We start from the raw sequence: 16,810 nt of genomic DNA on the forward strand, positions 1-16,810 counted from the left end.
ACCAAATCAACTCACAAAAGTTTAATACGAGAGTGGGGGTAGCTGCACAAAGCATTTTTCAATATATATGATACTCAAATGCAAACAGTTCACAGGTATTCTAATAAATCCAATAAGATGTTAGTAACATGAAAAAGCTTTGAATTGGCTCCGTAAGTGGATATACGGGGTGTTAATTGTTTTTTCGATTAACGTTGCTTTTCCATTTGCACTGTCGTGTTAATGGAAAAGCAATGTCGTTTATTTGTATATTTGGTTCATCCTAGTGACATTTAAAGTAAGTGACACTATTTAAGTAAACTGGTCAATTATCAGACCCCTGACAAAGGGAGATAATGGAAATGGATTGGAGCCCAGAGGAATTAATAGAACAAATCTGAAACTGATTTGTTATTAACAGTAACATTACAAATATTGCATGAAAATTGATTATTCGCTATATCATGCAAATAGATTGTTTCAGATTTTTCAACAACCACCAATAAAGAAAAATATTAAAACTACACAAGTAATTTCCTTTAGAGCGTGAGAAACGTTTGTGGATAATAATTATTTTGAAATAACTGTGGAAACTACTCCACAAAGATGCTAGGCTAAGAGAGACGCTTTATTTGTACAAATATATGTAGAGGAGGACACATTCCTGAAAGGGGTGCGCCGAAATGACTGTTGGGACCATTGGACAGGGGTTCACTCCTCGGGCATGCGGAAAAACATTATTATTATTAAAACGAAATTCAGAGCAGGGTCATCAATTCACTATCAGCACATTTTACAAATGCCATCTGCCACCGGGTCTCAAGCTATCACCTAACCCTTCTCTAAGACTTCTAGGTTTGTTTTGAGTTACTTCCACCTCCTACACATCAATTAGACAGAAAGGCATAAGTTATAAGGAGGCAGCTCCAAACTCTATAAAAAGCTCAGTTGTTAATAATGCCTTGAAAGTGAATGTGAGGTGAAGATTGTCACTCAAACCCATTCTCCTTAGACAGATCTTTGAAAATCCCACTATCCCTTGGCTATTTTTATTTATAACAGGTTGCTATTTTTGCTTTTATCCGTTTTTCTGCTTTTCTTTTCCAACAGTTTCCCTAACATCCCAAGGGGGAGCTTGGCATCTCGTGGCACAACCTCATGATGGTATAATATAAATTCATTAAACACGTACCTCAAGTTCCTTGAAATAAATGCAACTCCTTGCCCATTCAACGATGGAGAAAAGCGTCTGGTCGGCCATCTTGCACATGAGGCCAAACGTGCTAGGTTTCTCATGCCGACTTTTGCCTTGCTCTTGCTGCAGGCAGGCCAGGATCCGCGCCTTGATCTGAGGCTCGTCTGGCTCCAGCTGCAACAAATTCAGGATAGTTTCAGGAATGTCTGGGGGGAAGCTGGTTTGGTAGGCGTCTGAGTAGATGTAGGCAGGAGCGGCAGATTCATGTGGACTTGAGTAGTGGTCAGGCAACTCGGATTTAATTGTGCGATTGGGGAAGTGTGGATAGTGGTACCCTTGCAGTGCCCCATGGTTCGGCATGGCCATTCCCAGTGATGGTGTCCCATACGAGCTTCGGTCATAGTTGACTTGGGTCATTGCAACAGTGTTCAAGGGCAAACTCTTGGAGACGGAATGGATGCTGTGGATGTTGGAGGGGATGGTGTACTCCGTCTGGGCAGGAGACACGATTTGAGGCACAGTCTCGAGTTTGAAGCCGTTTGCACGTATTAAGGCTTTCTTCTGTTGCTTTAAGGCACGGTCCCTCTTGTACATTGGTCCAAATTTGTTTCTTCCACCTCTCATCCTGTCTGCCCGCACCGCTGGTCGAAAAGAAAAGGAACCTCAGTTACAAAGGACTAAATGTGGTAGGAAAAATAAAAAGGTACGTTTGCAAGGAGAGTATTTTCAGTACAAGACAAACTCAGACTTGAGGCCTGTGCACAAATTAAGCATGAGAAATTAGTGCTGAAGCAAAGTGCATGATACAAGCTAAACCCTTCTTTGTAATGGAAGCTTTGCCCTACTGACTATGAGTGCTATCACGCTTTCTTTACAAATCGCAGGCTTATCAAGGCATCCGGAAGACCGCTAGGAAGAAGGAAATGAATGGCAATGGCTGTGGCGGCCATTTCCTCATAACTGGCATTTGTTCGCCAGGAACTAGACTGGTAGTGAACCTCTTTACACACATGCTATGGTATAGGCCAATTTCCAATTCTCAGATGTGAATTTGACCATGAGAAGGTGTAGTGGTCTAGTATTGTAGGTCTTGCTGCTCAGCCAGTGTGGAATGTTGGTGCATGATTAGAATGCAGTGTTGGAATGCCTGAGTGGGAATCAGTTGAGGACGGGCTGAGCAGCAAGTGAGCTGCTCCTGGTGGGGCTCCCCCTTTGGGACTTGTCATCTAATTAATAAAGCAGTATTCATATGCTACACCTCGTCTACTTCCATTAATTCCATCCTATTTCAGAAGGGATTGATAATCCTCCCTATAGTCTGAATGCCCACCCCTCCATTTACATACTAGTTAGTATTGTTGGAGAAAGAGCAATGTGGGACTCATCAGAGACCCTCTCTTCTCAAATCTATTGAATGACGTCACAATTTGTCTGAAAATCCAAGCTGACATTATGAAATAAAGGAACATTCTAAAATGCCTATTGCTAATGATTCTTTCTGATAGAGGGCTGCATAAAGAGAACTGATGCTTTTTCTCTGCATCCGCATGGCTACTGTAAGAAGAAGATGTCCGGAGTGTAACAAATCATCTACTTTTCACTGTGAGATATAATATTAAAATATTATTAACTTCTCCAAATTATCAGAGAAAATATCAGACCTACCAGAGAAAATTTACATTTGTGTAACAAAACAGAGTAATACTGTGTAAAAGATTTGTCATGCTTTTATATCATGAAATACAAGAAACAGAGTTAGCTGAAGTCCATATCACAAAAATATTTTTGCACGAGATCACAAACAGAGAAAACAATTTGAAAACCCATGTGTAACTCACGACTTGCTAGTAAATCATTGAAGGAAACAGTAATCAATAACTAATTTTTTTTAAAGAAAAATAATAAATAAAGCACGATTATTTTGCATTATTTTGGTATTTATGTAATACAAAAAAAACTATTTTTGCCTTGAGCATAGATCAACAGCTCGCATTGGAAAAGCTCAATAAATTAATTTAATCAATTTCTTATGAAAAATAAATAGTGTAACATGAGCTTACTTCATGGTGCAAATACCATTTGTTTCTTTCTATTAGACATGAGAAGCAAAAATGATGAACATGGATTATTCCTGTGTGCTGTATATTGTTTTTATTCGAGCACCAGAGTAAAGTTTGTTTGATATCCTCCCAGGACCTTGATTCTGTATTGTTCCCAGTGTGTTATGTCTATTCATAAATGTACATTTTTTTCCACTTTTGTAACACATAGATATTTTCTCCTCCAGCCAGCCCATTGCAAAAAATCACAAACATTCATAAACAATCCTGAAACTTTCCAACCATAAGAAATCATACTCAAACGTCTGACTTCAATATGTAACCTGTCAACCCGATTTCTTTCAGTATCTTTTTCAAAACGATGCCCAGCCGACTCTTCATGCCTGCAGTAAAATCTTTTGCTCCTCCCGGAGACCGTCTTCCCCGCGAAATGGGTATTTCGATCAGATTGAGAAGGTAAAACGTCAGCCGGACCTATTTGGAACTGTATCCAACCAGCACTTCATCTGAACATTGGATTTACCCTGGTCTAGCGTGACCTAAAGCAACCTATTAGCGCCATTGACTTCTAAGAACTTTTTTGGGTTTATTCTTTTAAAATTCATAACTCCGGTTCTACTTGTTGGCTTTTTGTTGTTTTGGTCTTGTTTTAGTCATAAAAATATAATCTATATTTGTAACCCTGTGTGGAGTCTTTTCTAGTGAATTCATTGTGTTACTGTGTGTGTGTGTTGCACAAATACTGTACACATTGCCTTTGTAGAAAGGCCTGGCTGCTCTGTGCCAAGATAGCAGAGGGTGAGCACAGGTTATCTTATTGTGTATCTAGCTTACCCTGACTAGAGAGACAGTTCCTGCCTGGGTGCATACCTCAGCCAGCCACGAATCCCATTCCCAACATGCCAGCAATTGAGCCTATTCCCATGAATCACCCTGTGAAGGTATCTTGGAGTACCTAAGTCTGCCAAGTACATAACTTCTCCCTTCTTTTTCAAGATAGGGAAAAATCTTGTCCATTTGTATTGGAGTGTTCTGGGTGGTACATGCTCCAACACCCAAAACAATTGCCTAGCCTTGTATTCCACAGAGGAAGTTTTTTGGTCATACCAGTGTTTCACAAGCTCCTGGCTGGCCTGCAGGGATTTGTTTGCCTTTGTAGAAAGGCCTGGCTGCTCTGTGCCAAGATAGCAGAGGGTGAGCACAGGTTATCTTATTGTGTATCTAGCTTACCCTGACTAGAGAGACAGTTCCTGCCTGGGTGCATACCTCAGCCAGCCACGAATCCCATTCCCAACATGCCAGCAATTGAGCCTATTCCCATGAATCACCCTGTGAAGGTATCTTGGAGTACCTAAGTCTGCCAAGTACATAACTTCTCCCTTCTTTTTCAAGATAGGGAAAAATCTTGTCCATTTGTATTAGAGTGTTCTGGGTGGTACATGCTCCAACACCCAAAACAATTGCCTAGCCTTGTATTCCACAGAGGAAGTTTTTTGGTCATACCAGTGTTTCACAAGCTCCTGGCTGGCCTGCAGGGATTTGTTTGCCTTTTTCATGAATCCAGCCATCCTTGAGCGAAGGTCTAGTACATAATCTTGGTTATCCTGTTTGGACTCCTTGAGAGGTCTCTAACAACTTTTTCTGACCAAACTTAAGGGACCCTTGACAGAGTGTCCAAAAAACAGTTAAAAAGTACTAAATCCTACTCCTTTCTGAAGAACCTCCCTGTAGGCAAACAACAGGCACGGGAGAAGAATATCTCACCTTCTCCTGAGTTTATCAGGTAAACCCATAATCATGCCTTTCATAGGCTTGTTGAATCTTTCAACAAGGCCATTACTTTGTGGATGGAATGGTGTGGTGAACGTATAAGTCACCCCACACACATCCCACATTGCTTTCATATAGACAGACATGAAGTTTGTGCCTCTATCTCAGATAACATCTTTAGGAAAACCCAATTTTTTAAAAACACCAACTAGAGCTCTAGCTAATGCAGGAACAATGACTGCCCTAAGGGGAATGTATTCTGGATATTTACTGGCATGGCGCAGTACAACCAGGATAAACCTATGCCCAGAGGTAGTAGGTGCTTCTAGGGGACCAACTATATCAGTACCCACCCTCTCAGAGGGAGTCCCCACTACTGGAAGTGGTATGAGGAGAGCCTTTGGCTTGGTACCTGTCTTGCCACTGGCCTGACAAGTAACACAGGAGTGACAAAACTCCTTTACCTTTTCTGACATCTGAGGCCAATTTAAAGTGGTTGACAAACCTGACCAGGGTTTGTTCTGCCCCAGATGAGATGTCCAGCTAAGGGGATGTCATGGGCTAGGTTAAGGAGGAACTTTCTATACTGTTGAGGGACCACCAATCTCCTAGTTGCCCCTGGATTGGGGTCGCCTGCCTCACTATACTGGATTGCCTACTCCCAGTATACCTTATGGGTACCACTGACATATCTGTTCCTCCTGTCTGGCAGCCAACTGCTTCAGACCTTCAAGAGTGGGATAAGACTTTTTCCCCTGGCTCAAGTAATCTCTGGAGGAGCCCCCTGGCAATTGAAGTTCTGCCAGGTCAGGGCAGAGCAGGCCAGGCTTACTCCAAGAAGGTTGGGCGTCTTCTGGTTCTGGGCACTTTTGGAAGAGGCCTTCCTAGGCTTCCTCCCACTCCTCTTGGTGCTAGAGACTTGGTTCACTCTTTCAGGATCCATAGTCCATTCATTTTCCTTTAAGGCCTTCTGTTCTCTGGTGGAGACACAAACCCACTAAGCGAGACCCAGCACTGCTGCACAAGTCCTTCTCTCCACTTCTGCACAAGAAGAAGTTTCAAGGTCATTGCCCAATAGACACTCCACTGGGATGGCAGGGGACACAGTTACTTTCTTAGGGCCAGTAACCCCTCCCCACTCAAAGTCTACCACGGCTATGGGATGTGACTTTGTCAGAGTGTACAATTCATGCACTTAATCTGATAAAATCTGGATTGTGCAACCCAGCTTGGCCATAACCACGGTTATGCTGGCACCTGTTTCCCTCAATGGCTGAAATACCACCAGATTGATTATCGACACCTGCCTGCACTTTAACATACATGCAGGCCAGTGGGCCAAGGTTTTAATTTCCTCACTACCCAGGGAAACTAATGTAGCTTCAGTGTAACCCCTGCAATACACATGGCCAACTTCCACCCCAATTCCTACACTATCAATTCCCTTGGAACTATCACCAGTGTGTGATTTCTTTGTTCATGAAGGATCCCCTTTCTTGTGCCCTGGATGTCTACAGTCCTAGCACACCACAGCCTTTGATCGGTCACAATTCTTTGCCTGATACCCCCTTGCCTTTTGAAACTGGGACGTGGCACTGGGCTCCCCAGCATGGGCCTGTTCTGGGGCCTCTTTAGGCTTCTCAGTCTTATTAAACTTGCCCCCATCTTTCCCCTGAAGGGGGGCCTGTCCCACCTTTTTGTGTTCATCACCATAGGGCTTCATGGGCACTCTAGTGTGTACCCACTCATCAGCTATCTCCCCCAGTTCTCTATGGCTAGATAGCTTAGAGTCTACCAGGGGCATGTATAACTTCTCTGAGGCACAGTTAGTAAGTATGTGTTCTTTGACCAGTACATTGTATCGGTTCTACCTTTTTACCTTTAATCTAGCCCTAAAGTGACTTCACAGAGGTATCCACAAAGTCTAGCCACGTCTGTGTTGCTCCCTTATGTATGCTCCTAAACTCTTGTCTATAGTACTAAGGTGTAACAATGAGTTCCACCCCTATGTGGGGGTAAGGCTTTGCCACCTCATCCTCAAGTGTAAGCAGGCTATCTCTCCCCACAGTAGGTATCAGTTCCCATAGCAAGTATCCCCAATGTTGTGCACTCACCCTCCTCATCCTAAGAGCTTTCTCAGAGGATGCTAGCCACTTTTCTTTGTCATCCACCTCACTGTGTTTAGGAACAATACCATTGGGCAACTTGGGATCACAGTCACCACCTGTGATTATCTCTGCTCTCTGCTGCCATCATTCTCTTGGAGTTTCATCCTCAGATTGACCCTTCTCTCTTCAAGGACCAGTTTCCTCTCCCCCAAGGCCATCTCCCTCTTTTGGATCTCCAGAAGGATGGAGCTGGGCTGACAGTTTCTGTGATCTCCTCACTGATGAGGAATGTCTTTCACTCACTCCCAGATAGGGAGTTCGCTCTTGATCGAATTGTGGGGACTCCACTCTCATTGTCCACCACCCCCCCCCCTTCCAGGTCATCAAATTCAGCCTCATCCCCTTCTTCTCCCCTGTCTCCTCTAGTTGGAGCTTGGCCCTCCTTGATTCCTCTCAAGCTTTGCAAGCTTTCTCAAGATCCTCCTTAGAGGCAGTATTTCCTGGGAAAATGTTCCTCTCCCTGCACAGTGACTTTACGGTATTAATATTGAGTGTGGGCAGAACAGCCAAGCTGATTCCTCTGCTCTCCATCTTTGAAGAATTGTGGGAAAAAAAGTTTTGCTACTTGAAATTTTCTTCAAGAGAACAGTTACCTTTGGAGTTTTCAGAACTTTGTAACTGCATGAACCTTTTCTTACTGTTGACTTGGCAGTCTCTTATCAGTGTTTATTAACTTAATATATGTCTGGTACAGCTAAACACAAGTTCTGGATCCCACTGCTGCAACCAATTAGAGGATCTGGGTGTACTATATGATATGCTGTGGGGCCATGACGTGGAGTACACTCACAGATACCATCCTGGCTCCAGTCATTATCGTTTACCTAACTATAGCTCAACCGTGGATAGCTGCAGCTGTGAACAGTAAGTCTTGGCAAAGGAACTTATTGTAAACCATTTAATAGCACAAAAGAACAGAATAAGAAAATCACACACCAATAAATATAGAAGCCAACAATGTATAAGAATTAAGCATATTTTCATGGATTTTTAGAGATATTGATCATCAAAATCCACCAGAGGGTTCCAGAGATACATATTGTAGACGTTGTTATCACTTTTAAATGCACAGCAAGCAAGCATTGATAAACAAAACGTTTGTACACTTTTCAAAAGTTTCAAAGAGTTAGTGCGAGTACTCCAGGTTGGGTGACCACATTTGACAGGGAAAAGGTCTAGAGGGACAGAAATAATACTTTGGACAGTTACCTGACCACCACAGTGTTTTTGAAGCAAAATGCAAACTTTACAGGATGACTGCCATAGACTTTAATGGAGTGGTCGTGATGCAGTCAAAGATGCTCATAAGGATGCTCAGGCTGTACTACAGTCAATGAGGGTGTCTTTGTGGTGGTTCTTTGGTCCCGTGGTGATGTGCGGTGACTTTGACCATGGAGATTGGAGTCTCTTAAAGTCCCCTACATTACAGTAGACACACAGCCAATGCTGCACTACTGGTCTCTCTGCACCAAAGTTCGATGCAAAACCTTTGGTGGGGTTGGTGCCCCTTAGATGCAAAAAACCTGGACTCTGATTTCCCTCGCGGGTCCAGCTGACACTGGTGCACGTTTTGACTATCTCAGATATGTCTCTTGTCATGTCCGGTGACTGGTAGGTGCAAACCTTCTCGGTGACTACCAACTTGTCCGTTTGGGCTCTTTCAGCTCTTTTAAACCTGGAGCTGGTACCAAGGGATCAGCCGATAGATCCTTAGAGTCACTTCTGTGGGTGAAGATGGGAAATCAAGTTTTCCCCATATCAGGAGCCACAGGCACAGTCCCACTCTCACTAGCCCAAAAGTGAAGCAGGTGCAGTCCTCTCGATGGGGAGGTTCAAGGGCAGCATAACAGTCCTTCTTCTGTCCTTTCTTCTTCTTCAGTATGAACTGAGGGGAAGGGTTGCCATTTCTCTCAGGAAAGAGCCCCAAGGGGACCATGTGCTCACTAGCCAATGGGCAACAGGGTCCCCTCCTACCTTTTGATGAGTTTCCTGTGATGTGTGGCATCTAGCTATCCCAGAGTGCCCCATTCTTGCCCCTTCCGAAATGGCATGACCCTTCCTTTGTAGTCAGAAACAGGGTAGCCCACTCTAGAGGTGTGGCTGCCAGTGGGCTACAAGCCCACGGCAAAACTGGTTTGGGCACAAGTTTCTCTTCCTTGGGTCTGTCTCCTAATTGTCTGCAACAACAAAAGGCATCCTGCTCAGGGGTGTTGTCACAGTGGGCACTTCAAAGGTGGCTTCCCCTTTGAAGCTTGCCTTCTGGGCTAACACCCCGAGTGGCTATCCTGGGAGAGGAGGTGACACCTTGCTCTGCCGCCACTGCCTTTGTTCCCAGGCCTGGGAGTCATTCACACATCTCCCCAGGTGGTCAGAAATCTGTCTAATTGTCAGGGCCTTTGTGAGGCCACTGGACTAGCGTGGAGTGCAGAGTTGCAACTTTCAAAACGTTGCTTAACTTTAATAGTGACTTTAAATCTGGCATGGGCATCAGGCTGGATTTAATGCCACAATTTGATACCTTACTCAACCCTGTTAGGTAGTCCCAATCAGAAGCAGTGGTGGCCACCACAAAATGAAATTGGAGGGGTGGAGGACAGGCGGGGGAGGGACGGGGAATTTAGGGGAAAATAAGAATATAAAAAATGTACCTTTCACTGCCTCTGCCTCCGACGGCCGCCTCAGTGCTTCTCACCTAGCAATTTTTGGCTCCCCAGCCAATGCAGATGCTGCTCTCATGCTTTGAGAGCAGAGCCAGGACTGGTCTGAATGGCCTGATCTGCAGCTCAGACAGTACCTGGGAGCTGCGGCATTTCTCCAACCCGGCAGTGCAACACAGCTTGGTTGGAAAAATAGAAGTGCGCATGTCAGTTTGGCCAGCCTAAGACGGGCGGCCAAACTGACAGATGCCCATCACCCTTCACTTTCATGGCCCGTCTCCGCCTGCCTTACACGCATGCCAGAGCCAGTCACAGAAAAATAAAATGATATTGTTTTATTATCATTTTATTTTTCTGTGACTGACTCTGATGAGCGGAGCGATGCTCCTCCGCCCTTGCGGAGGAGCCGCCCCTGTTCAGAAGTTAGCCGGCCTGAGATGCCAGCCGGTAACCCTGTGTTAGGCAATAGGGGTACTAACCTTTCCACCACAAAATGACGATTTGGAAGTGGTACTGCTAAGACATATTGAAAATCATTTGTTTTTCCTAATAGTATACAGCTCCCTGGCATAGGGCTCCAAAGGCCTTCCTTAGGGGAGACTTACATATATCTTTAAAGGAAGTGATGACTTTACAATCAGGTGCCATGGCAAAGTCGAAATATTAGTGTAAAACACTGCCCTTTCAGTCTGCAGTGTCAGGCTGGGGTCCATTTTGTCTCTATCACATGCAGGGTGGCACAGACAGTGCTGGATACTTGGTATACACTGGGGACCTGGGTACCATCTACTAAGGACTTATACGTAAGACAGTACTTGCCAATTGGGTGTATCCAATTTAACATAACTTTGTGTAGGGTTAGAAGACTGGCCCTAAGGTCTGGATAGCAGGCCTCAGTGCGCTCTCAGAGTCGAAAAACCAGCAGCATCAGTCCACAAACGTTGGGATGAATATGAAAAAAGAGCCATTTCCTTACATCAGGCAGTTGTAGTTGCAGTGATTAAATCGTCCCTGGCAAGAGTTGAACAGTGTCTTGGAGCAAAGGAGCATCGCGGAGGCCCACAGGGATAGAGAGGAATGGATCTCAGAGGGAGCAGACAGGGCAGGAAGCGAGAGCTGCAGGAGCCTCGAGGGATGGTGCACTGTAGGAGAAGTGGAGGGGGGAACCAGTGGAGATAGGGTAATAATACATTCCGTAAGTAAAGTGCATGGAGGTATTGAGAAGTCCATTACTCAGGAGAAAAGGAGAGTTCCAAAATCTTCAAGGGAGGGGGTTCTGCAGGAGCATGGACCTAGAGAGCCCTGAGGAAGCATGGGGGAAAGAAAGCTGGAGGAATGTGGAAGAAGTAAGTGCTGCAGGATTCTGTAGAATATCTCTCAGCCTTTTGAGTCTCCACGTCTGGTGAGATGGAGACGCTTTGAAGGGTGTTTCCACTTAAATCAATGGTAATAAAGCATTATTTTCATTTTCAAAACTTTTTCAGGTGGGTGAACCCATTCAGGTTAATGGGAGAAATGTTGCTTGTTTGATGGGTATTCCTGAGATGAGGATGAGTTGAATGATATGTCAGGAGGGGAGGGTGTGCTGCAAGAACCTGGAGGGTTCGAACAGTGGCAAGAGAAAGGGAGGGACAGCTGCAGGAGTTAATGGGGGTGGCAGGAGACAGTGGTGTAACAAAACTGGAGGGGGCCACCCTGCAAAGTACATGGAGGGGTGGCCCCACACTGCAGACCCAGCCAGGAGCTCTCAGGCCAGGGGCCCGCTGTCCATGTACAGTGCCGAGGGGGGCTACTGGAGCTCATCTCCTGCACCGCGGGGCTGTGGGGGCTCTTGTTATGCCACTGACAGGAGACTGTATGTGTCTAGCAGAAACAATGCCGGAGTCAGCAGTGAGAAAGGGCTGCCGGAACCTGGTGTGCGGTGGAAAGGGGAAGGCTCACTCTTTTACCCGTCATACCCCAGTACAATCCTCACAGTGTAATACAGTGGAAAAAGCCCCCTTCCTATATACACTTTCAGGGCTCAGCTTGACGGGGCTCAATGCAAAAAAGTTCACTCTGGGGCTCAGTGTTATAAAGGTTGAAGACCACTGCTGCAGACTGGACTCATGCTGACCAAGATTCTGTGTCCTGCCCCAGTTATGATGATTAAGAGCAGGGGATGAAAGCAAGGCCCTATCCACATTTCTCCTTTGGATTCACTACTGACCCACAACATCAGCAGTTACTGTAAGAGCTGAGATATTCAGTATCTTTGTTTTGGCATGTATTTGCCGTGTGCTCAGGCTGGGGTTATGCTTGTGTATTCCACCCTCTGCCCTTCGCCCCCTCTCAGGATAAATGTAAATCATGTTTGCAAAGGACCTAATTTGAGTAGTTTGGCTCAAGTGGGATCTCATGAGAGTACCCAGCCGTTATCTACAGTTCCGATATACGGCTGGTAGGGTAGGAAGTATCTGAATGCATCACATACCCTGGAGTAGCCTAACTTTCTTCTGCATGCATATGTATGCATGCATATGCAATGCCTGCGTATTGTTAGCCTTCAGGGCCGGACTGGCCGTAGCGGGCACTGGGCAATCCCCCGGTGCGCCGCACGGATGGGGGCCGGTTTTGGGCCCCTGGGGGCCGGTTTTTGTTACAGGGCCGTTATTTGCACCTGTAACAAAATCAGCCGAAAACCGGCCCTGGCAAAGAGCTCGGCGGCAGCCCCCTCCACCCCCCAGGGCCGGTTGTGGTTCCCAGTCCGGCCCTGTTAGCCTTTATTCTTCATCTTGAGTCAGCAGCTGCTCAAATGCCTAGAATGATGGATGCAACCTTGGGTTCCATTGTTCTTCTTCTGTTTTGAGGATTGTCAGTGGAAGTGACGCTTTGAGTGGTAAGCTATGGATGGGTCTTAACCTCGCATTGGCTCAAAGCAGGCTGGTGCTCTCTCCAATGTCCCCAGCACATTTAATTTGTCTTGTACAGCAGCCCTGTGACCCATTGTGTTGGACCTGGCCCTTTTTGCAGGGTCACCCCCAGATTTTTACCTTCAGTTGCTGAACCCGCTTTTGTTGGCAATAGGACTCAGTGCACAGTGCACTTTTTCCCTACTAAGCAGTGGCAGAGTGCTTGTGCTCTGTCCTTAAAACCTGGTAACATTGCCATATCCCTGATTGGTTCAATTAATTTACATATAAGTATCCAACAAATGTCACTACATGTATCCAGGGCCTGTAAATTAAATGCAACTAGTGGGCCTGCAGCATTCATTGTGCCACACACTAAAGTAGCTTTTTTAAACATGTCTCAGGTCTTTCACTGCAGCCTGTAATGCATATTTAAACTGCCATTTTGATCTGGCAAAATAAACTTTTGCCTGCCCTAAACTTCTTTTTTTTTTTATACTCATAAATCACCCCTAAGGTAAGCCCTATGAGCTAATCGGGTAGAGTGCAAGGTATTTAAAAAGTGGGGCCTAAGTGTATGTTTAAGTTTTATGCGTTTTGGCAGTGAAAAACTCCTAAAGTAATTTTCACTGTTTTAAGGCTTAGCTCATACATTGACTAACACTGGGCCTTTTCTTTTTTTTTAAACGGCAAAATGCGCACAGGGTGCGCGGATCTGGCCGTAAAAAAAAAAAAACGAAGCGCGGGCTTTCGCGCTTCCGTAATAATTAGCCCCCGGGGTGCCAAATCCTGGGGGCAAAATGCAAAAAATTTAAAAGGGGGGCCCAGGGGGCACCCCAGCGCCGGGGTCCGCTATATAAATAGGGTGGGGGGGCTGAACGGACCCCCAAGCCCTGGGGACCACCACCCCCGGGGCTTTATTTATTGAGGAAGGGTGGCTGCGTGGCCCCCCTCCTGGAGCCTTCGAGGGCCCTGGGGACCGCCACCCCCCAGGGCCGGCTCCTACAGTGTCCTGGGGTGCCCACCCCCAGGACACTGTTGTTTGCTATGAGAGGGCGGGAGTCTCCCGCCCTCCCATAGCAAACTTCGTTTTGATTTTGAAAGAGAGAGCAGGGAAACCTGCTCTCTCTTTCAAAATCCAAACCATATTGCTTTTCCACACGGAGAGCTGCATGTCAGCAACTCCCCATGTGGAAAAGCAATGCCGGCTTCCGAAGGACGTGGGAAGCCGGCTGGGACTGGCTGGGACCGTGGGGGCGTGGGGGCGTGGGGGCGTTGGGGCTCCCCCCACGGTCCCCAACGTGTTTTTATAAGCCCCGAGGGGTGGGGTCCAGCTAACTATAACTCGCGCCCCCGCAATGCACTGCTGATGACGTCACATATTACATCACTCATGACATGGTCAGTGACATCACTGATGACATCACTGATGACATCACTGATGACATCACTGATGACGTCATCCATGTGATCATTTGATGCATCTTCTCACAATCTAATCTAACCTTTGATACACCCACTCTAAATTACATACTGCCACTCTCAAAACCATAGATACTCCAATACCAATAAGTACATACCCCATCACAGAGTCTTAGGTCTACACACCCATCGACACACTCACCTGTACAGTCACTCATACTTATGGTCACTCAGTACAGGACTATCATATGTACTCATTCACTTATATAGACACTCACACACCACTACTCATCCATAGAGGTACTCACACACGTACTCAGTCATGCAAATAATTAATCACACTGCCATTTACTTACTAATACAGTTATACACACACTAGCTCAATTACTCATACAAATACTAGCACATTCTTATGCTCTTATAGAATCAATGATACAACCACACACTCATCCATACAGCCACTCACACGATTACACACTCTCACTTATAGTCATTTCTGTACTCCAACATACATATATACTGCCGTTCACTTATGTACTAAATCACACATGTACTAATGAAATATATATTCACTCACTAACACAACCATACACATATTCACCCACCCATACAGTACATCACAGACAAAGTCTTGAAACCATGCACCCAGTGAATCACCCACTCACACATCTATGCACAGAGTCACACACATCCAACCCACACAAACACTCAGGCACCCATACAGATACTCAGACAACCAAACAATAACTCATATAGACACTCATATAGCTATTCACAAACCCATGCAGCCGCTTACACACCAACAGACGCATACAGACATTCACTCAATTTAGTCACTAACCCATGCATTCAGTAAGATACATTTAATCACTCACTTATACAGTCAGTAACGCACCTACTAAATCCTCCATACAGACACTTATAGACCCACTCATTCCCCAATACAGCTTGGCATATATATAAAACAAAATTAAACTTTACAGAAACACACAGTCACTGGATGACGTCATCAGTGATGTCATCAGTGATGTCATTTGAGATGTCATCAGTGATGTCATCAGTGATGTCACTGACCATGTCATGAGTGATGTAATATGTGATGTCATCAGCAGTGCATTGCGGGGGCGCGAGTTATTGTTAGCTGAACTAACTATAACGGGGGAATTTCAATGGTTTTGTACGAGGGAAATGTCCTGCTAACTATAACGCCCCTGAAACATATGGTTTTTTCAGTGAATATATATATATATATATATATATATATATATATATATATATGTGCACGCTCATTCCCAGTCACCTCAAGAACTCGGGAAAGCACTCACGGGACACTCCTGCAGTTGTTAGGTCGTTTATTGCATAGCGAGCATAGAAAACATGACGCGTTTCGGCTATGCCTTAGTCTGATGTTTTACAAATTTCGCGCCAAAGAAGCAACGTATTTAAATGAAACGTTACGTGGATCACATGACATCACAATTCATAGACATCATAGAAGGACAAACACATTAAGAGAATCACTGTAGGCAATTCATCGCCATTTTGGAATGTAAAAACAATTTGATAATATTGCTTATTACGCCGTGTATCGGCTTTCAAAATCAATCCCAAATTAGAAGTAAGGTTAAAAACTTCACGCATATCGCCATATATGGGCATGTGATATCCCTCAAAGATAACAAAAATAAAGCCGTGTATCGGCAAACCAATGTCACATGAGAGATCTCGAAGCAACACAGGGGTCATTCTAAATTGTTTAACACGTTAAATAGCATTAAATATGTTAAGATAACATCCTATCATGTATCTATTGTCCTACATTCAAGTAACACTTAAGAAAAATCACGCCGTGTATCGGCTAAGACCACATCATTGTTGCTGACATTGAAAAGTGTGATGATCCACATTTGTAATAATACCATTAAAATTTTTTTTTCCAAAATGTCCAAAAGCTAACGTGTATAGCCAATCTCACAAATACAATCACAGAATACCTGATAATCACACCATGTTATAGATTCCCATTCTTCAGTTACTAGTCTTACCTATAGTGTATAGATTCTTGCTACTCTTCAGTCTCCAAGATGAACTGACAGTTCCTCCCCCACATTCATACCCATCGGATTCTTGGTTCGTTGCTACGTTATTATGTTTTAGATCAAGTCCCCGCTAACATCAGGGGAGGGGATAGAATTAAACAACTTCGCAGGCTTGAATCACGATATATCATCGATTTAGGAACCAAGAATCCGATGGGTATGAATGTGGGGGAGGAACTGTCAGTTCATCTTGGAGACTGAAGAGTAGCAAGAATCTATACACTATAGGTAAGACTAGTAACTGAAGAATGGGAATCTATAACACGGTGTGATTATAAGGTATTCTGTGATTGTATTTGTGAGATTGGCTATACACGTTAGCTTTTGGACATTTTGGGGAAAAAATTTTTTAATGGTATTATTACAAATGTGGATCATCACACTTTTCAATGTCAGCAACAATGATGTGGTCTTAGCCGATACACGGCGTGATTTTTCTTAAGTTTTACTTGAATGTAGGACAATAGATACATGATAGGATGTTATCTTAACATATTTAATGCTATTTAACGTGTTAAACAATTTAGAATGACCCCTGTGTTGCTTCGAGATCTCTCATGTGACATTGG

General features: G+C 44.6%; 1 protein-coding gene across 1 annotated transcript in view; it reads right to left on the minus strand.

The window, feature by feature from the left end:
* The window catches only part of NR5A1 (nuclear receptor subfamily 5 group A member 1), a 426,966-nt gene that overhangs the window by 322,503 nt on the left and 87,653 nt on the right, over window positions 1–16,810 (minus strand). Inside the window, exon 4 of the mRNA XM_085616228.1 lies at window positions 1,172–1,815. Within this exon, the coding sequence (XP_085472354.1) occupies window positions 1,172–1,815 (644 nt within the window). The remainder of the gene's footprint in view (window positions 1–1,171; window positions 1,816–16,810) is intronic.

The sequence above is a fragment of the Triturus cristatus genome, chromosome 1_2 (genome assembly GCF_964204655.1).
Source record: "Triturus cristatus chromosome 1_2, aTriCri1.1, whole genome shotgun sequence".
Taxonomy (NCBI): domain Eukaryota; kingdom Metazoa; phylum Chordata; class Amphibia; order Caudata; family Salamandridae; genus Triturus; species Triturus cristatus.